Below are 23456 nucleotides of genomic sequence, written 5' to 3' on the forward strand. Positions count from 1 at the left end.
TTCAATTTTTTGAAAGTGTTTAAGTAGGATTGGTGTCAGTTCTTTTTAGAAAGTTTGGTAGAATTCCCCTGTGAAGCCTTCTGGCCCTGAGCATTTATTTGTGGGAAGCTTTTTGATGACTGATTGGATCTCTTTGCTTTTGATTGGTTTGTTGAGGTCTTCTATTTCTTTTCTGGTCAGTCTGGGTTGTTTGTGTGTTTCCAGGAAACTGTCCATTTCCTCTACATTATCCAGTTTGTTGGCATACAGTTGTTCATAGTATTCTTTATAATTTTTTTAATTTCTTCAGGATCCACAGTAATGTCAGCTTTCTCATTCATTGTTTTGTTTATATGGGTGTTCTCTTTTTTTGACTTTGGCAGTCTAGCTAAGGGTTTGTCAGTCTTGTTGATCTTCTCAAAGAACCAAGTTTTGGTTTTATTTATTCTCTCTCTCTTTCTTTTTTTTTGTTCTCCACATCATTTATTTCTGCTTTAATCCTTGTTATGTCTTTTCTTCTACTTGATTTAGTGTTAGTTTGCTGATCATTTCATAGCTTCTTCCATTTTTCCATTAGTTCGTTGATTTTAGCTGTTTCTTCCTTTTTAATGTATGCATTTAGAGCTATAAATTTCCCCCTCAATACTGCCCTCACTGTATCCCATAAGTTTTGATATGTTGTGTTCTCATTTTCATTCATCTCTAGATATTCAGCAGTTTCCCTTACAGTTTCTTCTTTGACTCACTGATTGTTTAGGAATGTGTTGTTTAGCCTCCAGATATTTGTGAATATTCTAGATCTTTGATGGTTATTAATTTCTAGTTGCATTCCATTGTGGTCAGAGAATGTGTTTTGAATAATTTCAATCTTTTTAATTTATGAAGGCTTGTTTTATGCTCCAGCATATGATCTATCCTGGAGAAAGTTCCACGAGCATTAGAGAAGAATGTATACCGTGGTAATTTGGGATGTAATGCTTTATATATGTCTCCTAAGTCTATTTTGTTTATCATATTGTTTAAGTTCTCAGTTTCCTTATTGGTCCTCTGTCTGGTTGATCTATCTATAGGAGAGAGTAGTGTATTGACGTCTCCCACAATGATTGTGGAAACATCTATTGCTTCCTCCGGTTTTGCCAATGTTTTTCTCATGTAGAATGGTGTATTGACGTCTCCCACAATTATTGTGGAAACTTCTATTGCTTCCTTCGGTTTTGCCAATGTTTTTCTCATGTACTTTGGAGCACCTTGATTGGGTGCATAAACATTTATGATTGTTATTTCTTCTTGGTGAAATTGTCCCTTTTATTAGTATATAGTGTCTTTCTTTGCCTCTTATGACATCCTTGCATTTAAAGTCTATTTTATCTGAAATTAGTATTGCTACCCCTGCTTTCTTTTGGCTGTAGCTTGCATGGAATGTTTTTTTCCATCCTTTCACTTTCAATTTGTTAGTGTCACTGTGTCTAAGATGTGTCTCTTTAAACAACATATTGATGGTTCATAGTTTTTAATCCATTCTGCCAATCTATATCTTTTAATTGGGGGGTTTAATCCATTCATATTCAATGTTATTACTTTGAAGGCATTTCTCGAATCAGCCATCTTATCCTTTGGTTCTTATTTGTCAGATGTATTCTGACCCCCTCTCTTTATTTCCTTTAATGTACCCTTACTAAAACTCTTCAGTTCTGTGCCCTTCTCCAGACCTCTCTTTCCTTTCTTTTTTTCTAAGCTAGTAGAGCTTTGCTGGATAAAGAAGTAGAGCTTTGCTGGGTAAAGAATTCTTGGCTGGCAATTTTTTTCTTTCAGAATTTTAAATATGTCATATCACTGCCTTCTCGCCTCCATGGTACCTGCTGTGTAGTCACTACTTAGTCTTATGTTGTTTCCCTTGTATGTGGTGAATCGCTTCTCTCTTCCTCCTTTCAGAACTTTCTCCTTCTCTTCAGCATTTGATAGTCTGATCAGAATATGTCTTGGAGTGGGTTTATTTGGATTTATTCTATTTGGAGTTCGTTGGGCTTCTTTGATTTGCATATTTATATCATTTAGAAGGATTGGGAAGTTTTTCCCAACAGTGTCTTCAAATACTTTTCCTAACCCTTTACTCTTCTCTTCCCCTTCTGGAACACCAGTGATTCTTATATTTGTGCGCTTCATGTTGTCCACCTTTTCCCTGAGATCCATTTCAAATTTTTCGATTTTTTCACCATTCATTCTTTTGTGCTTTCACTTTCCTCTATCCTTGAGTTCACTAATACATTCCTCTGCCTCTTCAAATCTTGTGTTATGTGTCTCAAGAATATTCTTCATTTGGTCAACAGTATCTTTTATTTCCATAAGATCTGCTATTTTTTTTTATTTACTCTTGCAAATTCTTCTTTATACTCTTCTAGGGTCTTCTTCATGTCCTTTATATACTGAGTCATGATACTGATGTTTGTATGTACTTCTTTGTTTAATTGCTCCAAGTTCTGTGTTTCCTCTGTCTTTTTAATTTGGATGTTTGGGTTATATCTTCTGGTTTATTCATATGCTCTAAAATTTTCTGTTGTTTTTGGCTTCTTGGCATTTGCTTATCTTGATAGGATATGCAGGATTATATAAACATTTATCTATAATTTGACATAGCTACAGCTTGATGGAGTGCACTTTCCCCAACCTACCAGCAGATGACGCTCCTGAGTCACCTCTGACCTTCAAGCCAGTTCTCCCCAACTTTGTGCACTGAGTGGAGGTCCAACCATGTGGAGGCCCAATCAGTGCACCAATTTTTTATGTGCCCTGGGGACTGCCAGTCCTGTGGGTGGGTGGGGCATGCCATGTGCCGTATGGCAGGGAGTCTGCTCCAGGACACAGTGGTTCTGGCCATTCCTGGGGCTGTGGATGCAGTACTCTGGGGCTGCAGAGCTGTGAGTCTTACCTTTTGGCTCAAATGCCCCACAGTCCCTCTCTGCCATTTTCCCATGAGTTCCTGGAATTGGTGGAGGGCTATTGGCACTTCCATGAGGCACACTTGCCTCTAGGTACAGGCTTCCTTGGAGGAAGAGTGGCCGCCGTCACAAGCCCACCGAATCCCAAATTCCCTCAAGGAAAGTCTCAGTCATGGGGCTGTGAAGTGCTGTCCCCCAGCCAGCTGCAAAGATGGCTATATAGGGTGTGGAAGGCTACCCCTTTTTGCACTTGCCTGCCTGCTCCCACGGCCAGTCCCTGGCACAGGGTCTCTTGGCCATTGGTCTGTGAAAGGTTATCACCCACACCAGATACTCAGGATGCCCAGGGTGTGGAAGGCTTCTCCCCTCCACGCTGTCAGCTGGCTTCAGCTGCCTGTTCCCCAGTGGCATTCCCAGCTGAACAGTCATCTGTCTTAAACACAGCCTCTTGGTTTCACTAAGTACACACTCACTATGGGTGTAGAAGTCCCTGCCCAGCCGGTGGAACCCTAGAACTGCTATTCTGGAGCAGTTTCTGTCCTTCATCTGGTGTTTTTCATGGAGGTGAATTTTGCTCTGTCTCTCCTAATCTGCCATCTTGGATCTCCCCACTACGTATTCTCATGGAGACCTTCCGGAACTTCTTGGGATCTAAGACTCCTTGACACAGCTATTTAATGATTTTTCTCCTACTCATGGGAAATAGATGGAATTAACAGTCTGTGACTATTAGTCTTAAGCAAGGTATTCCAAGGCCTGTGTGTTCCTGCACTGATGGAAGAGAATATGGAATGCCTGCATATCTTTTGTTAAACACCACTTTAATGATAAATTATTCTTGCTTTACTTTTATAAAATTAGATGTTTGACACATTTTATCTCAAATATGGGATTAGAAAATTGGGTTGGATGAAAGCATGGGCCCACAACCCTCTTCCCTCAATCTCATCCTGGGAAAGTAATAGTTCAGATAATCCATCCTTCTAATCCAGTTGCCCCGTTTTCACTACAGAGGCTTGGCCATAGACAGAAACCTGTCAATTCACATGATGATGTCTTCTTTTTTATCTCTGGTTCCACTGACAGTTGGCTTTTACTCCTCCCTATGGCTTTTTCACTCTATGTCTGAATTTCATTCTGCTAATAAAGGACTCCAATAATTTTGATTAAATCCCAATCTGATTCAGTTGGCTACACCTTAACTAAAAATAACATCTTCAAAAGGACCTATTTACAAAGGGTCCACACCCACAGGAATGGATTAAGACTAAGAAGTTGTTTCTCTGTGGTACATAGTTTAACTTACCATAACAGCGTAGAGCTAATCTATCAATGGTGCTAGGCATGGGAGTGAGCTCTTTCCTTCTCTTTCCTCTTCTACCTGGACAGTGATATTAGCAATATGGGTATGTGTATTTTCTGAAACTTACCTTTGACAGGGCTCTTCCAAAGTTTGGAAGAGGAATGCTGGTGGCAATTAGAGGTTAGCAGACTTGTTTGGCTCTCAACTAAGCTGCATCCTCTGACCTAGCTTTATAATTAAATAAAGAAAATACTCTGAGACCCATCTGCTAACTTGACTGTTTTATTTTTCATAATCCATGTGGTGAATGGGGTGCTGTTTATTGGAGCCCTTGAACCACCTCAATCTCCTGCAAGGTCCTGCATGACCTGTTTCCCCAATTTCAATTGTCACAGTCCTACACTTGCCTTAAAATTTCTCATATGGCTAAGCCTGTTGGATAAAAAGAAATTTGGCGGGAAAAAGTCAGTGAAAAAAGGTATGTAAAAATTGATATAGAAACTGCAGTCCATGGCTCAGTGTATTCTAATTTATTTAAATGCAGTGCCTGACAGTGATGAGGAGTTTATTCCACGATATACAGAAGTGCAGAGGCATTTAGGACTGTACGTTCACTCAAGGAGGGCCATGTTTTACTGGTAGTGTTTAACCTTTGGCCTAAGGCTATGTCTTACTTCAATACTCTTTTGCCAGTAAGACTTTGAGAATGGAAAGTTTTATTTTCCAACTCAGCTGTCCTGAGTTGGAAATACTTCTTCTATATGCTCCTTAAAAGCTCAGCAGTTAATTATTTAGCTCAGCTCTCTCTTTCATTCTTTTTTTTTTCTTTTTCATTGTTTATCATAAGCCATTGATACTTTCAGCATTTTGCCTGAAAACCTCCTTAGCTAAATCCAAAAATTCGTCAGGTACCCTGTCTTCCAAGTTGCTGCAGGTAACAGTGTTTCCAAAATTTCACCACTGCGTAAAACCGATTGTCTGTTCTCAAAATTCCAATAGGAATTTTCTCACTGTTCTTCCAACTTCCACTAACAGTTCCCTCTCTACCTGTCTAGCCTCCATCCACTGTCCAGGGCCCAAAACCAATGTCACGGATTTTTGTTATGGCAGCACCCTGTTAGTAAGTACTACTCCCAAACTTAGTGGCTCAAAATAACAATCATTTGTTATTTCTCACAATTTAATGGGTCAGCTGGCTGTTTTTTTCTGTTCCATGCAGTGGAGGTTGGGACACTCCTGTAACTAGCCATATTCAGCTGCGAATTCAGCTGGGCCTGGAAATTCTGAAATGGCTCCCTCACATGTCAGAGGCCTTACTGTCAGCCAGGAAGTCTTATTTATTCTCTAGTGTCTTCTCTCTCTCCACGTGGTCTCTAGGTCATCTGCAGTCTAGCCTGAACTTCTTTACTTGGTTGCCAGCTTTCAAGAGAACAAAAGCAGAAGCTGCCAGGCCTTTTAAGGGCTGGGACTAGAACTGACAGTTTTACTTCCACTACCATCTGTGGTCAGAGCAAGTCACTAGGCCAGCCAGATTCAAGGGGAGAGGAAACAGACTCCCCCTATGTATGGGAAGAATTGTTGGCAGCCATCTTTGGAGTCAGTCCACCACAGCCTGCTGAATACATTCACTCTAAGTTACTAGTGAAGCTTTTTCACCTTTTCCAGGAATGTGTTTTTAATGTAAAATTTCAAAAAGAAATAAATTAGGGGATAGTTTTCAGGAAAGTGAACATGCCGAATTGCTTGAAATGATACCACATGGGCAGTCTAGTTTTTCTACTTTTGAAGAGCCATGCTTTTGTATGTATATTTGGAAAATATAGCTTCATTTATTTTATGCAGACTATTTCCTGGATAATGATATGTTTTATTTTTCTCATAAGAAGAAAAGTGAAATTAAATCTGTCAATATGCGGTTAAAGGACATCTAGCAAGATAGCATGATATCTTACATAATAAGAAGATAAAGTAGGGTAAGGAGAAGACAGGAGGGTAGAAGAAAGGATTCAGTATAGTCTGTCTTAAACCTTGCAACAAAACTGGGAAACTGTGGTACAGCCAGGACAGCAGTAACTGTAAACTGTTCTTTTAGAGAAAAGAAATCATGGGGTCCAAGATAAATTGATGTGAGATAGAAGGCCATCTCTGATCTCGTCCGTCTGCCTGGCACATGGTACTCAGTAAATGTTAGTTTTCTTTTGTGAAAAGAAATAAAACATATTGAGTTACTATGTTGAGTTACTGTGGCTAAGAGATTTAAAATAGATTCAGGAGGCCATTCAGAAAGTTATTCTTATGCACGTCTCAGCCAGATGTCATAAACTGCCAAAGTATGCAAAACCACAAGCAACAGCATTACTCAAAACTGAGGACATCTGGATGCCATGAACCAGTCACAAGATAAGAAATCAATAAACTGTCTAGTTGAAGGACATTTGGAATGCCCCCAATATCTGCCAATCATAATTCTTTACAAACAACTTATGAAATCTTCTTTTTCTTTAAAAAACCTTGCTTGAAACCCCAAGACAGGACACAATTTGGGTTGCTGGGTTGCTTCGTGAGTCTGTGTTTCATGAATTGCAATTCTAAGACCCAAAATAAATGCTTTTGTTGCTTTGCAACTCGGTCTGTGATTTCTCAGTCAACACTTTCCTTCCTTTTGTCTTTCTCGGAAGGATATTGGACATGACATCTCCTGCAGTTCTGCCAACTGTTTTGTTGCATTAATTTAAGTTCTTTTATTTGGACAGGTACTGCTCACATGATAGAGGCTGACGTCCTTCTTCCCAGTGATGGATCAGAACATGGCCAACCAGTCATGGCCCACCCTCCTGAAACCAACAGTGATAACACTCTACAGGAGTGGCTGGCTGAGGTTATGAAAAGCAATAAAGGCATCAAGCTAGATTTCAAGAGGTATCTGTACAAACTTTTTCAGTCTTCTGTTTTTTATAGAATAACTTTGCAAAAAAGATTGACAGCCTCATGTATCTGTGCCTGACTACCTAACTTTGTACTTTTACCAAACAGAAAATGGAATTATAGACTCCATTCCTATGTTTTAGAAATGGACTCAAGACCCCCACTGAGTCGTTTGCTAAAATTGCTTTTTGGGAACCTTTGAGGCTAAAATTAAGTTGCTAATTTTAATAAACAACTTAAAGGAATAAAGGAATTGATCCTTTATAAAGGAATATCCTAAATAAAGGAATTTACTGTAAGTGACCATTGTGACAACAGAATGGCAAATTTAAAATGCTACTTTCATTAAAAATTAGTCTGGGTAAGAGAGAGTTGGGATAGTTCTGCTGGGATAGTAAATGAATATTCTACCTGATTTATGTTATTATATTTGTGTATGAAGGGAATTATTTAGAATTTTTCAATAACTAAAGTGCTCCTTAAAGAAGAATATTGTGCATCCAGAGAGCATTGGTAATAAAGATCAAGATTAAGTGTCGTTTCGTTTTCTGTGACTTTCACAGGAAATTTTACTTTTGCAGGGTTTTGGCAGAGTAAAAATTAAAGGTAAAGCCAGGGATGTATGATGACACCACAAAAGGTCACCATAAACCCCAGCTGCTATAGAAATCTAGGATTTGTGGTAAACTTACCTCATCTCTGAACAGTGGCTTTCATGTCTTGTAGTACGGTTTCATATTTTTCTACATGTAGGTTTTTGCCTTTCTGATTTAAACTTCAGGTAAGAGAAAGTATGATTACTATATTCTACATTAACGACAATTGAAATACTTGCATATAAAAATATGTATATTAAATTCTTCCTTCATTATGTTCTGTGTCATAGCTTCTTGCATTTAACTGCACAGTGCTTTGCATGTGGTAGTAGACACTTAAATGCCAGTGGGACAATGTGCTATTTGAGACTGGATATTATCAGATGGAGAACCAATGGTAAACAGCTCTGTGTCAGCTTACTAAATTGAGAAAACCTAAGAACCTCCATCCTGAATGTAAACTGGAAATTAGTTTTTACTTAACCTTCATGGACACCAAATTTCCTAAGAAATCAGAGTCCTTTTTGGAAAAAGAGAGCAGGCCGGCAGCAGACATGCATGGATTAGTTCAAGGGTTTCCCCTGCTCCACCCATGAAGAGCAGAACCCCACGGGGACTTGGCTACTGCTGTGACATTCAGAGAAGCAAGCTTTGGAATCACAGGTACAAGTTGCTTACTACCAAAAAATGGAAGAATTGTGTTGGAAGTATAGTGCTAGAGATTAGGAAAAAGGTCTCTGAATTGTGGTTTTGTTGTGCCATTGATAAAGTGCAAGGCAGGAAGCACTTGAGGCAGAGAAATGATAGCTTCTAAATTAGAAACTGCAAGGTCCAATATTAATCCACTTAAATTTAGTGCTTTATTAATCCACTAAAATGTATGGCCTCCGTTTCAGTGACAGAAGAGTGAGTTCAAAGAAGTCTACCATATGGGACCAGAGTGAAGGAGACACTGAAGGCTAGATTCCTGTAGTTGTTTTGTTTTGTTTTGTTTTGATTCCTGTAGTTTTAATGCATAGTATCCTTGCTCATCAGTAAACAGGACCCAGAAAATAATGAAATTATCAGTTTCTCCTCTTAAAATAGTACATCTGAAAAGAGTAGTGAGAAGAGAGGTAGAAGCATGAGCAGAAGGATTTGAGTCTCCTAAGAAACAGAGAGGAAATGTGAAAAGAGGGTATGGAATATTTTCTCCTCCAACATCCATTTCCAAAGTCATGAGCCTTGCATCTCAATATTCTCTACAAGCTAATTTTCTTAGAAATTAATACAGGTCTTAAAGGCTCAAAAGATAAAATAATCAGAATTGTAAGTAGTGTAGTTTTCCTATAAAGTTTATATATATATAGATAGGTAGGTAGATACAGATAGATATAGATAGATACATATATGAAGTAAAAATTATATAGGCTGATTAAAACTTTATTGTTTTAAAATCTGTGGGTGTCAGCTAGAATAGATGTAGGGAGTTAAAAAAGTAAAAGCTGTTTTTTTATTTAAACTAACTAAAATATATTTGCCTCTGCTTTCCAGAAAATGTGCTTACAATGAAAGAAAAGAAAATTAAAATGTATACAAGCTTTTAAGAAAATATTTTATTTTTATACTTAATTATCATTTTTAGAAATGTGTTTTTGTGTCCGTACTCACCCAAGAATGCATGAGGTAAAGAGGCTCTTTTTCTCCAGGGTCATGAACCAAAAATTAGATCTAAGGTGTCTGGGTGCCCTTGGATATTTTTATAAACATGAATTTGTAGGTTGGGAATATATCTAGTATGTTAGCTTGTTTGTAATTCTCTGATGGTGAATGTTTGTGTATTTTCTTAATTGTTTTTATATTGAATGACCTAATAAAGAGGTTTAAACCTCTGTCTATAAGCAGTGACATTGTTCATATATTTATAGAACCTTTAAGGTACCTTCATGAATAATAAGTATATATCAACATTTTAAGATATGGTATATGTTACATTTCCCCTCTGGTGCTATGTAATCTTTGATTTTATTTAATTCGGGCATTATTGTATTACATTTTTATTATGAATATGAAAATATTAAAACTACTATTCTAACAGAACTTCTTTTTGCTTTTACTTTAGGAATTTATCTGATTGACAACAAAATGTGTTTTTAGTCTGGCAGCTGTAGAACCATCCATGATGCTCTTGGAAAAGGTGAAGAGGCTTCTGCAGCGCCCAGTGTGGATTAATGCTGATATTCTTCCTGGTCCAAATGGAAACAGCAGAGTCGTGGATGCAAAACCGTTTATAGACACTGTGACATCCTTCTTTCCAGATGTGACTTTTTCCCTGGGATGGACCACAGGCTGGCATCCTCAGACAGTCAATGAAGGTAACAATTCTAATAATGTGTTTCTCGTTGGTCAAATTAAATTATGCTCCAAACATGAAAATAACAACTTTGATACACAATAAAAATACCTCCTCCAAAATATAAGAGCCTAATGGGGAGAAAGGTCTGGCCCTGAAGGTGTGTGTGTGACCCTTCTTTCTGTTATTTCAGATAGGCACTGCATTTGTGGTGACTTTCTGACACGAGGCTTCCTTGAGAAACACTTATTTGCAAGGTCTAAATTAACCAAAGCTGCCTCTTCACATACTTTGAACAAATCTTAAATTGGTTTCTTTGACTCAATAAAGCGTTCTGTTACTACACCACCACCCATTTTTTTGCCTTATTTTGGAGCAAACTCCCTATGTCAGATGAAGGATAAAGAAGTTGTTGGGGGAGAATAGTTGAAGGGTGGCATGAGTTCTGCTCTCCAGAACCTGGAGAGAGCTCCAGATGTGGATTTCCGGAACCTCGGTGTCCTCACTGTGCTCTCCTTGGCTGGAGAGTGGAGCGGGAGGCCATGAGGCTCTCCTCTGGGCTGGATCCCTCCTCTCCATCCACATCTTCCTACTGATGGGCCTCACACTCTGCTGCTTCTTCCTGGCTGCTGCTTGGTACAACAGTGGATTCATCTTTCTATTTCTTCATATATCCAGAGGTGGTAGTTTCCAGGCAAACAACCAGTAAGCAATCAAATGCTCTGGGACCCCCGTCCACATGGGAAGAAGAATAAACTAAAAAGGTATATAGGGCCTATGGAGATGTTACTCTTTATCCTGCCATGTTCAGGACATTTATTTTTTACGTAATGATTTGCTTTTGTTTTCAGATGTTATGTTTTTAAGTCCAGCATGAGGTTAGAATAGCTGCTGAGTTGGGACATTTGGGTTATAACCCCACTATAATTGATATGATTGAGAGGAAAAAAATAGTATGCTCTAACTTAACTCTATTTTAATTTTCTAAGCCTTTTAATTTTTACTTATTAGATTTATTAAAGAATATATTATATAATTAAAAAGTATTTGAAGAAGGTAAACTAGAAAAAATAAGGACCTTCTTTAACTAATTTTAAACTGCTTTTCATCACTCTTTAGTGTGGCTCTGGCTTTAATCCCAGGTTTGAACTGAGTTTGGCCATATCTGCATCTTTAAGCCAGTTTGATATTGAAATCTTCCAAGCTGCTTTTCCCCAACTACCCTCTCATTGTTACCAGCATGCGCCATATCCTCCCTTACTTGTGATAGCACAAATAATTTTAAAATAGAGAGTTTATAGGTTTTTGGTCATATAAGTATAGCTTTCCCTTGCAATCTCTTTTCCTAATAAGAAGATATAATTTTCCAGATTTTAAAGGAGTGTCGAACCCTTCCCTTCTTCCATCAGGAATTTAGCTGCTGTACTTACATAAGATTTGTGTAAAATGTTCCTTCAATGACCAGCACATTTTACAATCTGCTTTTGATAAGAGTTTAGGATTATTTAAAATATATAAATTTTTTTCTAAAGCTGTTTACAAATGGGCAGGTGAGTTTTCCAGAATGTCCAAACATTATTTAAAATACATATATAAAGTCAATTTATCACTATTGTCTACTCTAGGTAAAATGTTTAAGTAATTTGGACTAGCTAAAAAACCACATTGATTTGAAGTAAATTGTTACTTAAACAGTTAGTAAATGCCTAGTAGTTATCTTTCTCTTGGAAAAGAAAACAGCACAATGGAAAATCTAAGTTTGTAGAGAATAGTAATGATGCAGATGCATGTAAAAGAAGACACTTTGAATCTTTAAAGTAGATAAAAATAGTGTCAAAATTTGCTTTTTTGCCCTTAGGAGACAATTAAAACCTTTTTAACATTTTACTTTTTTGTTACGTTTGCTCTGGGTCACTTGTGGCAAAATTGAAGATTTAATTTTTTATCTGTATTTTCCACTCAAACTATTTTCTAACACTGAGTGGTATTTTAATTCACTCTGAATCTAATGGAAATGTTTGTGCTCATAGGTAATTTAGTGTTTCATTTCATTGACTTTTAGAATTCTTTTCATTTCAGGATACAGCTGGACGATGGTGAAAGAGATGGAATATATATGCAGTGAATTAAATCAGCCTGTGACATTTCCTGTTAGAGCTGCATTGGTCAGACAGTCTTGTTCTCAGTTACTTTGGCTATTAAAACAATCAAACAGGTATTAGTTTAACAATATGATATATGCATGTGAGTGTGCATGAGAGATGGAAAGAGAATGCAAACTGGTTATATAAGGACAGTGTGATAGAATGATATAGTTGGAGTGAGAATGAAAACTGATTAGTAAGCACAGGCTCCACTGGTAGACTGATGATCCTTGGTGAACTCTTAACTTAACGTTATCGTGTCTTCTGCAAATAGTAGGTGCCTCTTAAATGTTTTGTCATTTTTCTCATTATGTCATACACTCATAAAAATTTGTAAGTGGACAAAATAGTTTCCCTTTGAATTCAGAAGTCTGTTCACATATAAAAATTTTATTTTAATATGTAATAAAAATTAGTTTGACCACATTAAATATTAAACTATATTATAAAGATACAGATATTAAAACAGTTTGGTGCTCTCTTTTTAGTAGAAAATCAAGGAGAGTCCAGAAATAAATCAAAATCTAGAATGGAACTTAGTATAGAAAAATCAAAACTGGCATCTTACCTTAGTCCCGCCTCCAAAATAATTTCCAGATAAATTAAACCTTTGAACATTAAAAGCATAAAAGAAAGACAAGGGTGATTTTTGTACAGTTTCCAAATGGGAAGACCTTTCTTGGTAAGGCACAAAACCCAGAAACTAAAAAAGGAAAATTTGGTACACTTGAATACATAAAAATAGAGAGTCTGGTAGAAATATCTTCAATACATATGGCATATGGATGTATATAAAGAATTCTAACAAATAAAAAATTCTTATAAATCTTCTGGAAAAAGACCCAGTTCGAAAATTCACTGTATTGGAGAGAGTAAGGAAAGCAGACATTCATACATTATTAGTGAGAGTGTAAACTGGCACACTCCCCTTGGAGGGAAATTGGGTATTTACTTATGAATTTCACTAATAGGGCTTGTCATACTAATAATAGAAGTGCACCTAAGCACCTAGATGTTGGTATGAGGTTATTCTTGAAGCATTGTTTGGAAATAGCATAAGGCTTGAAACAATCTAAATATGTATCAATGGGAAATGGGTTGTGGTACACCCATACAATGGAATGTTATGTACCTGTTAAAAATAATGCAGTAGATTCCTGTGTTTTAATATGAAATTATGTCTAAGTTGAATTATTAACTGAAAAAAATCAAGGTGCAGAACAGTGTGCATAGTATGATTCATTTGTGTGGACGGGGGAGGATGTATAAAAACATTTATGTATGAATTGAACTTAGGGGAATTTGAATCAGTAGCTGCTAGCATCATGCTTAAAGAGAAGCAATAGGTGATACCAGACACTCGACTAACCAGGTTCTTGGTTGCAAGCATTGAAACTATTCTGGTTAACTTAAAGAGATTTATTGGAAGGATATTAGGTAGCTCATGAAATTAACCGGAATGCTGGAGAATCTGGAAGATGGGCAAGAACTAAGGGAAGCTAGGCAACTGAGAACCCTGAGCATGCTCTTTGGTTAAAATGTTCCAGCAGAAGACGGTCACTGCTACCAGTATGGAATTCATGGCTCTGATGTTGCCACGCCACTGGCAGAATGGCTTCTAAACTATCCCTGCTTTGTTGTGTTACTTCCCTTCAGACTGAAGACCTCGGTGAGGAGGGGGTTACCCAGTATGACACCCTATGCCAGTGTCCATGTCAATGCCCAAAGAGGTTTGGCCTTTTCAGTTTCCATTGCATACAGCGGCAGATTCCCCAAATACAGAAAGGAGGATCTGATGCTAGGCAGCCAACAAAGACAAATATTCACAATAAATGCATAGTAAACCCAAAGTTTAAGGCAACATATTTACTTGCATATAATAATTTTTTGCCACAGAATGAAAAAGAATGTACCCCTATATATTTTCAACACCATCTTCAATTCCACAGGCATTTCTCTATAGTACAAATTTTCATGATGTGGAAAAATTTTTATGGAACATGAATTCCATTGAGCAGCTAATGATTATGATTCAATGATTTTGAACCAGCACCACCCATATAAGAAAAAAGCTGTTGCTTGATAACACAGCTGCTTTGTTTGAGTGGCTTTAGGCTTTGTTTTTCATAATAGATGATAAAGGAGCTAAGTATGTGTAATGAATTCCTGTGCCAATGGTATTGCTGATGGTAACAGGAAAAGAGAAGCCTTAACTTGTGAGTAAAAGGTAGGTATACTCAAGTGCTCATTTGTTCAGTGATATTTTAAATTTTATTTTTATACATTTATTTTTAAATCATATTATTTTAAAATTCCTGGAAGAAATTCCTTATAAAAGAAATTCCTGGTTAGCTCCTAACCCACCTTTTCCCCACTGAAACATTGTTTTATGATACAATTTTTTAAAACACAAAAAAGCAGCTATTATGTTGTGCAGAAAAGACTTGACCTAAAGTAGTTTTTTGAAAATTAAATGAGCCCAGAAATGATTACTGTTTACTTTTAAACCTCACCAAACTGGTCGATATAGGGTAGAAGCTCTCAAAGTCAGATCCCAGGATCCACATCATTAGCATCATCCAGGGACTTGTTAGAAGCACAGAATCTTTGACCAGCCTCCAGACATACTAAATCAGAATTTCCAGGGTAAGGACCTACCAATCTGTGTTTCAACAGATGCTTAACTTTGATAACCTCTGATATAAGGTATAAGCAGTGAGGATTACCTTAAATGAAATTAGATCCTAGAAAGATTATAGTAGTTCAACTAGTAAAAATGGGCCTTGTTGCAAAGACTAATGTAGAAACCCTCTTTCATTAATCTTTTCATTAAGGAAAGATATAAGTCTCATCTTCTTGCACATTATAATTCACACAGGTGTGCCATAACCTATTCTAATGACCTATGGAATAATAAATTAGTTTACACACCTTTTTTATTTGTAAAAACAGAGATTGTATTGTAGAATGTAAATCTGACAAGTACAATGATCTGCTGTGATATTATATTTATATATTTTTAAAATGCTATGTAATTTGAGTTCACACATGTCTTGAACTATTAGGGATTAGGAGGGAGGAACTTAAATGCTATTGCATATTTGACAGCAGAGGCAGTTTATTGATGCCCCAGATAAGGGAGTGGTAAGTCAGTCAATTGAAAATGTAGATTAAAGTTGGTCATAAAAAAATACACATTTTGTGGCAGATTCTATTTTCCAAAGACAGCCACACCTATGTATTTCTCTGATCTCACATGCTCTTCTTACACTGTAACTGATGTGACTCACACTGCATTCCCTCCCCTCAAAACCAGGCAGGGGCTTGTGCCTGCCCTACACAATGGAATTCAGTGGAAGTAATGCCATGTGATTTCTGAGGCTAAATCATAAAAAGGATACAGATTCCCCTCTCTCTTTCTCATGATGCTCACCTTTGTAACCTAGTCACCATGTTGTAAGGAAGCCCAGGTAACATAGAGATGCCCGTGTGGAGAGGAGCTGAGGCCTCCACACCAACAGCCAGCACCAACGCCTGACCTGTGCATGAGCCATTTAGATGTGGATCCTCTAGTCCCAGTCAAACCCTCAGATGACTGCAGCCTCCGGAGAGATCCGGGGCCAGAGCCGCCAAGCAAAGCTACTCCTGAATCCTGAACCCATAAAAACTGTGAGAGAGAATAATTGTTGTTTTAAGCCACTAAATTTTGTTATAAAGATTAGAAAACTAATAGACATACAACCTTAAATATTGATTTTAAACTAAAATATATAAATTTATATTTGTTCACCAGTCTTTTAATATAGGGCCAATACATTTTCTTTGAGTAAGGATCCATTAATTGGAGTTTCCTCTTTCTTGGAATATTTAGATTTTAGTTTCCATTTTATTTTCTTTAAAATGGAATGAGCCCAGGGGTGTATGTCTCCCTGGCAATGAGGGACATGACTCCCAGGGATGAGACTGGCCCTGGCATCATGGGATTGAGAAAATCTTCTTGACCAAAAGGGGGAGGTGAAATGAAGCAAAATAAAGTTTCAGTGGCTAAGAGATCTCAAATAGAGTTGAGAGGTCACTCTAGTGGGCATTCTTATGCACTATATAGATAACCCTTTTTAGGTTTTAATGCTTTGGAATAGCTAGAAGTAAATACCTGAACCTGTTGAACAGTAATCCAGTAGACTTGATTCTTGATGATAATCATATAACTACATAGCTTTTATCATGTGACCATGTGATAGTGAAAACCTGGTGACTGACACTCCCTTTAACCAATGTGTGGGCAGATGAGTAATAAAATAATGTCATATATATATATATATTATATATATAATAGGGGGATAAGGGGTATGTGATGGTTTGTGTGTTCTTTTTTTATTTTTTATATATTTTTCTTTATTTTGGAGTAATGAAAGTGCTCAAAAATTGATTGTGGCAATGATGCACAACTATATGATGATACTGTGTGCCATTGATTGTGTACTTTGCATAAGAAAAAAAACACTGAAAGGTAAGATGCAGACACTGGTTGGAATTGTACAGGATTGAAAGCTGTATGGTAAAAATGAGATCTATGCAGTGAATATTTTGAGAACTATTTTAATTTTTCTTTAAATATAATTTCTAACTGAAAAAAAAAATGGAGTGAGAACTTAGAGACTTGAAAAACAAAAAACAAAAAATAAAACAAGCCCAGAATGCTGAATCCTTCTAGATGTTTACATTTTTTCCAATTCTTTTATGTTTCTCTTGCCTACTTCAACATTTTTTTAGCAACTCACCTTTAATCAAGTCTTTCTAAAACATTCAACTTGATTTTTATAGAAATAGCTCTCTTTACCCACTCTTATTTCATTGGTTTACAAATGACTTAACTAGATTTTGTACTTGGAGGCACAGTACCCAAATAATCATGTGTACAGTACTATAATACTATAGCCAGATTTGTGAAAAAATTCAGCCAAGGCTGAATTCCATTCGGGTACATTTTAAATTATTTTTAATGATGTCACAATGATTTTTGAATGTTCAGTCATAGTCATAAGAGACCCCATCTTTTAAACATAATCCAAATGGGTGATGTAAAAACTGAATTAATATAGAATATTTTGTGGGCCTGATGAAAACTATCAATTGCTAACTGGACATTCCTATGCTGTTCAATGAGTCAAAGTTATTTTAAGAAATTTTAGAACATTTGTTCCTCTAAGCAAAAAGTATACATTTCTTAAGTATATAGAGTTAAGTCTTTGAAACCAGGAAATATTAGTTTACATAGTCATAATTTATTTTTCTCTATGCTTTTTCATATGTAAGAAGGCCATAGCAAAAACTCGTTAAATTAAGTACTTGGATCACTCATGTGGTAAAGTTTTCATAGTAAATGATCTCTCCTCTTAAAAGGTATTGAGACATATTTCTTAAGTACAGTGATTTTGTCTCATTATTTGCACCCTTGATTCTGAATCTGTATAACAAAGTAGTGAAAAAGATTACCAGTTCATTATTCCTTGACCCATATTTTCACAAAAATGACATGGGATTTTTTCAATAATCAATCCTAATGCCATAAAACAGCAAAGCTTTAATAGAATATATTATTATATTATCTAATAATATATTGTGGAAGGGAAGGACTTCTTAAACAAGACGCAAAAACAACTAGCCACAAAGGATACATTTGAGAAAATGTATAAAATTCAGAAATTCTTTCCATCAAGTGATACCATTAAAAGCATGAACAAAAAAGAAAAACAAGAAAAAGGAAAAAAAAGCATGAACAGGTTAGCATTAGGCACAGAGTGGGGGAAGAGTTTTGTAACTCCAAAGGAGTCTAATAAATAATTTATAAAGAACTATATATTGTTCAATTATTTGTATACCACAATTTATTTATCTCTTCATTTGGATTGTTTCATGGTTTTTAGCTATTACCAAGATTGCTGCTATGAATATTCATATGTATGTATATATATGTGTGTGCATGTGTGTATGTGTCTGTGAGCCTGTGTTTCTGATGATTATATAGAATGGGAATTGCTCGGAATAGAATTTATAGATCATAGGTTATTCATTTTCTCAACTTTAGTAGATAATGCTAAATTTCTCCAAAGAAAATGAGTGAACTGCAGCTACATGTTATAACTTGGATAAATTTCACAAATGTACCAGTGAACAAAAGAAGCAAGACCAAAAATAAAAACAAGATTATGTACTATGATTCCATTTATATAAAATTCATTAACGGACAAAATTAGACTGTATTGTTTAGGGACAGCTATATAGGTGGTAAAGCTGTAAAGAAAAAGTCAGGGTGGTAGTGAACTTCCCAGGAGAGAAGAGGTTGTGCTGGGGAATTGATAGGTGCTTTCTGACAAGCTAGAGACGTTGTATTTCTTGATTTAGGTTTTGGTTACACTGGAGCTCACTTTATAAAAATTTGTTAAAATGTATATTTATGTTTTATGCACTTTTTTCTATGTATGTTATTTCAACTAAAAAAAGGTTTCAAAAATGAAGCATGAGAATTTATTCAAATGAATTAAATTTAAGATATCCTTAGCCAATCTTATTTTTCCCATTTCAGTTTAAATACAATAGAATAATTTAAAAAGATGCAAAATAACACTGGAGAGCTCTTCTTTTAACCTAAATGCATATCTGTGTCTTTTTATACAGATTGCCACTATCATGCCCAGGTAAAGCAATAAAGATGCCATTTTAGCGAAAAATATAGGTTTATCATATAATACTTCTGTGGAGCAAAATCTAAAGCACTTTCCTCTTTTTTTTTTTTTTTTTTTTTCTGAATGGTGTCACCATCTTTAAGAGCAGGAATGTGTCAGTATAATAAGAACATATACTTTGGTTAGACAGTTATTTCTTATCATTAGTAAAATAAATGCCTTGGAGATTATTCTCTGGATTCTAAAAAGTTTAGGGGAAAAATAAATACGAAACTACTTAACAGCTTTGCATTTCCCTAGCCTCTAATACAATAGGAGTAATACCACTGGAAGAAATGAAAATATACAAGTTAAGTAACATTAAAATTCTGAGCCTAGTTTTGTATCCATAATAAGTCTCTGTATATTATTATTGTTTTTAACTCTTAAGAAATGAATCTAAATTTATTCAGTTTGGCTTTCTTAGTGGCAGCTGTGGCATTCTTGTATTTCTTGCCCCAAAAAAAGAAATAATGGGACTGTTCATAAAAGTGAATGTAAGTGTTGGGAATGCTGGTGGCATTTGTGTTTCCCTGCAACCCCTTCCAGTTGTGCTTTTGACTTTCACCAGGGCTACTGAAGAAACCCAGGTTAGAGCTGGAGTTTTGTGTAGGGAACAGATCCTTCATCAGCAGCACAGTGTCCTCAGGTATTTGTCCAAAATTTACCCACTTCCAGTGCCATGAGTCCGGGTTTCTAAAGCCCTGAGTCATTTCCTGTACAGTAGTATTGTGAATTCAGATACAGCAGTTACCTAATTTAGCTGATGACAAGGTGAATTTTTTTTCTCTCTAGTCCCTTTGATGCTAAAATGTTGATAAAGTAATGAAACTGAAAACTGCAATTCCACCCTTGCTAGTTAATTTTTTCATCTGTGTGTCTTTGGACTAGAGACAAATGAGAGTAACTATTTTTAGGTTTATTGGAATTGCTTATCACTGTTTCTTATCTTCCTCTTTTAACTATATAATTCTGTTTTATTTTAATGCAGGTACAGCCTGACTATTTGGACTGGAAAAAATGATAACTATTCCATTGAAGATTTACTTTGTATTAGAGACCATTTTGACAAAAAACAAGTTTTCTATGACATCCTAGAACCACAGAATCGTGAATTTAAACAAGCCGTTGGAATTAAAGTTAAACTCTAAGAAGAAAATTCTTCTGAGTTATTTCATATGTTTTGGTTTCATAAGCCTTTTTGTTTTGTTCTGAATCAATTACCATATAAATTATGATTGCTGATTTAGGTTCCAGTTCATCCCATCAAAAACATTTATTGAGTGCCTACTCTGTTACGCATGTGTTCTTATACTAGGGCACTTGTCTAAAAGATTTGGAAAGGAAAACGTTACCCCGAAACCCTTTATAAACACTAATTTTGACATGCTGACAATGACTCAAAGAATCCACTTCTGTCATAGAACAAGTATAAGCCACATTTTGTTGGTACTTGCATGACAGAAGTTTCACAGGAATATGGCACCCTCTTGCCTTTCTCCTGGAAAACAGGTTATTTTAGAGATAAGAAAAGAGTAAGGGGGCTTAAAAAATATTTTTAGCTTTCATTGAAGTGAGCAGCTTTCACATACCAAGATCAAATCAATTAACTGAAAACAATATAGATTAAATTAGATGGATCTAGAATTTCCATATTTTAGGGAAGCATACTGGCACCTGTGAATATTTTTTGTGTTCTTTGTTTCTATCCTGGTATCTTATCTATAGATAGAGCAAAATACTATCAAAGAGCAGAATTTAATACATCATTTGTTTTCCAAGTTTCTTAGTCCAGGCCCTTGTTCTTGGGCTGGAATCACATGACTTCATGACTTCATTCCTTATGCCCTCCCTGAGTTACCCTGAGTATATCTGCTAAGGAAAACTTCTTAAATACTTTTTCTTCATGGCAAATCGAAAACCTCAAGGGACTTCTTGAATTCAGATTTATTGACTTTTCCTCCCTCAAGACTCTTTATAATGTAGTCTAACCTAAAAGTCAACTCAATGGACCATAGATCTTACTTTAATCATCAATTTTAACTATTGAATATTTCTTCTTATATGTCATGCTTTGTTATGTCTCCTCAGCTAGCTTATAAATCCCTTCACAATAATGGTTCGTACTTCTTAAATATCCTTGATAGTGCCTGGCAGAAAAACTTGTTTTTTCTTTGACTTATCGAAAAAGTAATTTACCAGTAAATGTCCTATTACATGTAATTTGTCTTTTACTCAACTATTTTCTCCCAGAATATAAAGTAGTTCTATATAGAGAAAAGAGTTTGGGTTTTGAAGTCAGGCTTCCTTTATAGCCCCACCTCTGTCCTTACTGGTTTTAGATTTGGGGAAATATTTAACCTCATCAAGTGTTGGTTTCCTCATCTGTAAAATGGGAGAAAAATGAGGATTTCCTTGTAGGGTTGTTGTGAGGATTAAGTGAGATTGATATGATAGAGGCTCACATGTCCATCAATCATATACTAAGTGTTTAACTTAGTTTTTTTTAGACTTATGTAATCATGTCCATAATAGATGGATGGATGGCAGATAGCTCTAAGACATGATACATTGTGGACACAAAGACAATTATAATACAACTACTTTAAATTTTACCTCCAACTGAATGCAGTGCTATTTGTCAAATAACACTTGAAACTTGACTTTCTACCATTGCCAATGGTAAAAAATTCAATTTCATAATTATAAGGTTTTACAATTGCAACAAAGAAAAACTCTTAAAAATATAGTCAAGCATAGTGTTTATAAATTTTGCTTTATATATAATAATAATGAACATGCATTATTTTTGTAAAGAGATTTGATTTTACAAGTGAACTACATTTTGATGCAGTTTGAAATAAAATTCATTTTTTTTGCAGAAGGTTATTTTTACTACTTAATTATCTGGCCCTTGATAATATTTTTTAAAATAGTCTTTTGGCAAAATTATCTTCTATTGTGAAAACTATCAGCTGAGTGTTACTTAAATTACGGTTTGAAGTTATATTTTAAATTGTTCTCAGAAACAAAAACATAAGAGAATTGTAAAGTGTATTCTGTTGGAAAGTAAATTTTTAATGGATATCCATATGGGAAAAATAGTCTTGAGCCCTACCTCACACTATACACAAATAATTGATGATGGATCTTAGACCTAAATGTGAAAGCTAAAACTATAAATCATTTAGAAGAGAATATAGGAGACTGTTTTCCTGTCTTTGGAGTAGGCAGAGATTTCTTATGTATAAAGAAAGCTTTAATCGTAAAAGAAAAAGTTGATAAATGGACTATCAAAATTTGAAACTCCTCATTAAAATACATCATTGCAACATATCTGACAGAGGACTTGTTTTCAGAGTTTGTAAAGAGCTCCTATAAATTTATGAGAAGAGACAACCCAATTAAAAATGGGCAAAAGACTTGAACAGCTATTTCACAAAATGAAATACTAAAGAATGACCACTAAGGATATGAAAAGATGCCTAACAGCATCACTCATCCAGGATTTGCAAATTGAAACCACAGAGAGATACCAATACACATCTATCAGAAAGGCTAATATTAAAAGGACTGGCAATACCAAGTTTGGTGAGGATATATAGCACCAGAATTATCATACATTGCTAATGGGACTGTAAAATGGTACAGCCTCTTTGGAAAACTGTTTTGCAGTTTCTGACAAAGAAGTACAGTCTACCCTATGACCCAACCATTCCAACCCTAGGAAGATACACAAGATTAAAGAGCTCATATGAACACATAAAAAGACTTGTACAATAATGTTCACAGTGGCTTTATTTTTAATAGCCAAAAACTGGAGACAACCCAATTTCCATCATGGAGAGAGTTGATAAATGATACATTCATATACCAGACTATGCAGCACTGAAAAAGATTGGCATTCTGATACATGCAACAATAAGAGCAAATATCAAAAACATTTTAGCAAAAGAAACAGATGCAAATGAATACATACCATATGATTCCATTTATATGAAGTTCAAGAACAGGCAAAACTAATGTTTGCTGATAGAATAATGGTTACCTTTGAGGTTGGGTGGGTATTGGCTATGAAGAAGCACATGGGAACATTTTGGAGTGATGAAAATGTTCTGACTTGTTCTAGGGTGGCTATTTTGATGAACATATAGCAAAAAGATTGAATTGAACTGTTCACTTAATATTTGTGAATTTTACTGTATGCAAATTATACATCAATTTTTAAAAATTTAAAGGCCTTGATGTATAAGAAAGCAATAGAATATTATGAAGACACTAAAAATCTTTTCCCCCAGCACTTTTAGTTTCCTGTTTATTTTTTTAAAAAATTGTTTTATTCACACACCATACAATCCATCTTAGGTGTACAATCAGTGACTCCTGGTATAATCACATAGTTATGCATTCACCACACAATCTATATGAGAACATTCCCTTTCTTCTGAACAGGAAGAAGAAAAGAAAAAAAAAAAAAATCCCATACCCCTCCCTTATGTCCCCCTATTCTTGATGT

The 23456-nt window shown here is 35.6% G+C and overlaps 1 protein-coding gene across 3 annotated transcripts in view; it reads left to right on the plus strand.

The window, feature by feature from the left end:
* FAM151B (family with sequence similarity 151 member B) overlaps positions 1-23216 on the plus strand; it is a 46967-nt gene extending 23751 nt beyond the window's left edge. For 2 of the 3 annotated variants that reach the window (XM_037801788.1, XM_037801789.1), the window contains exons 3-6: positions 6972-7137; positions 9876-10093; positions 12151-12286; positions 19932-23216. In XM_037801788.1, coding sequence (XP_037657716.1) covers positions 6983-7137; positions 9876-10093; positions 12151-12286; positions 19932-20091 — 669 coding nt within the window. In that variant the 5' untranslated portion in view covers positions 6972-6982 and the 3' untranslated portion in view covers positions 20092-23216. The remainder of the gene's footprint in view (positions 1-6971; positions 7138-9875; positions 10094-12150; positions 12287-19931) is intronic. The other variant, XM_037801787.1, reaches the window with a different exon arrangement.
* The last annotated feature ends 240 nt before the right edge of the window (positions 23217-23456 follow it).

This window comes from Choloepus didactylus, chromosome 13 (assembly GCF_015220235.1).
Source record: "Choloepus didactylus isolate mChoDid1 chromosome 13, mChoDid1.pri, whole genome shotgun sequence".
NCBI classification, from domain to species: Eukaryota; Metazoa; Chordata; class Mammalia; order Pilosa; family Megalonychidae; genus Choloepus; species Choloepus didactylus.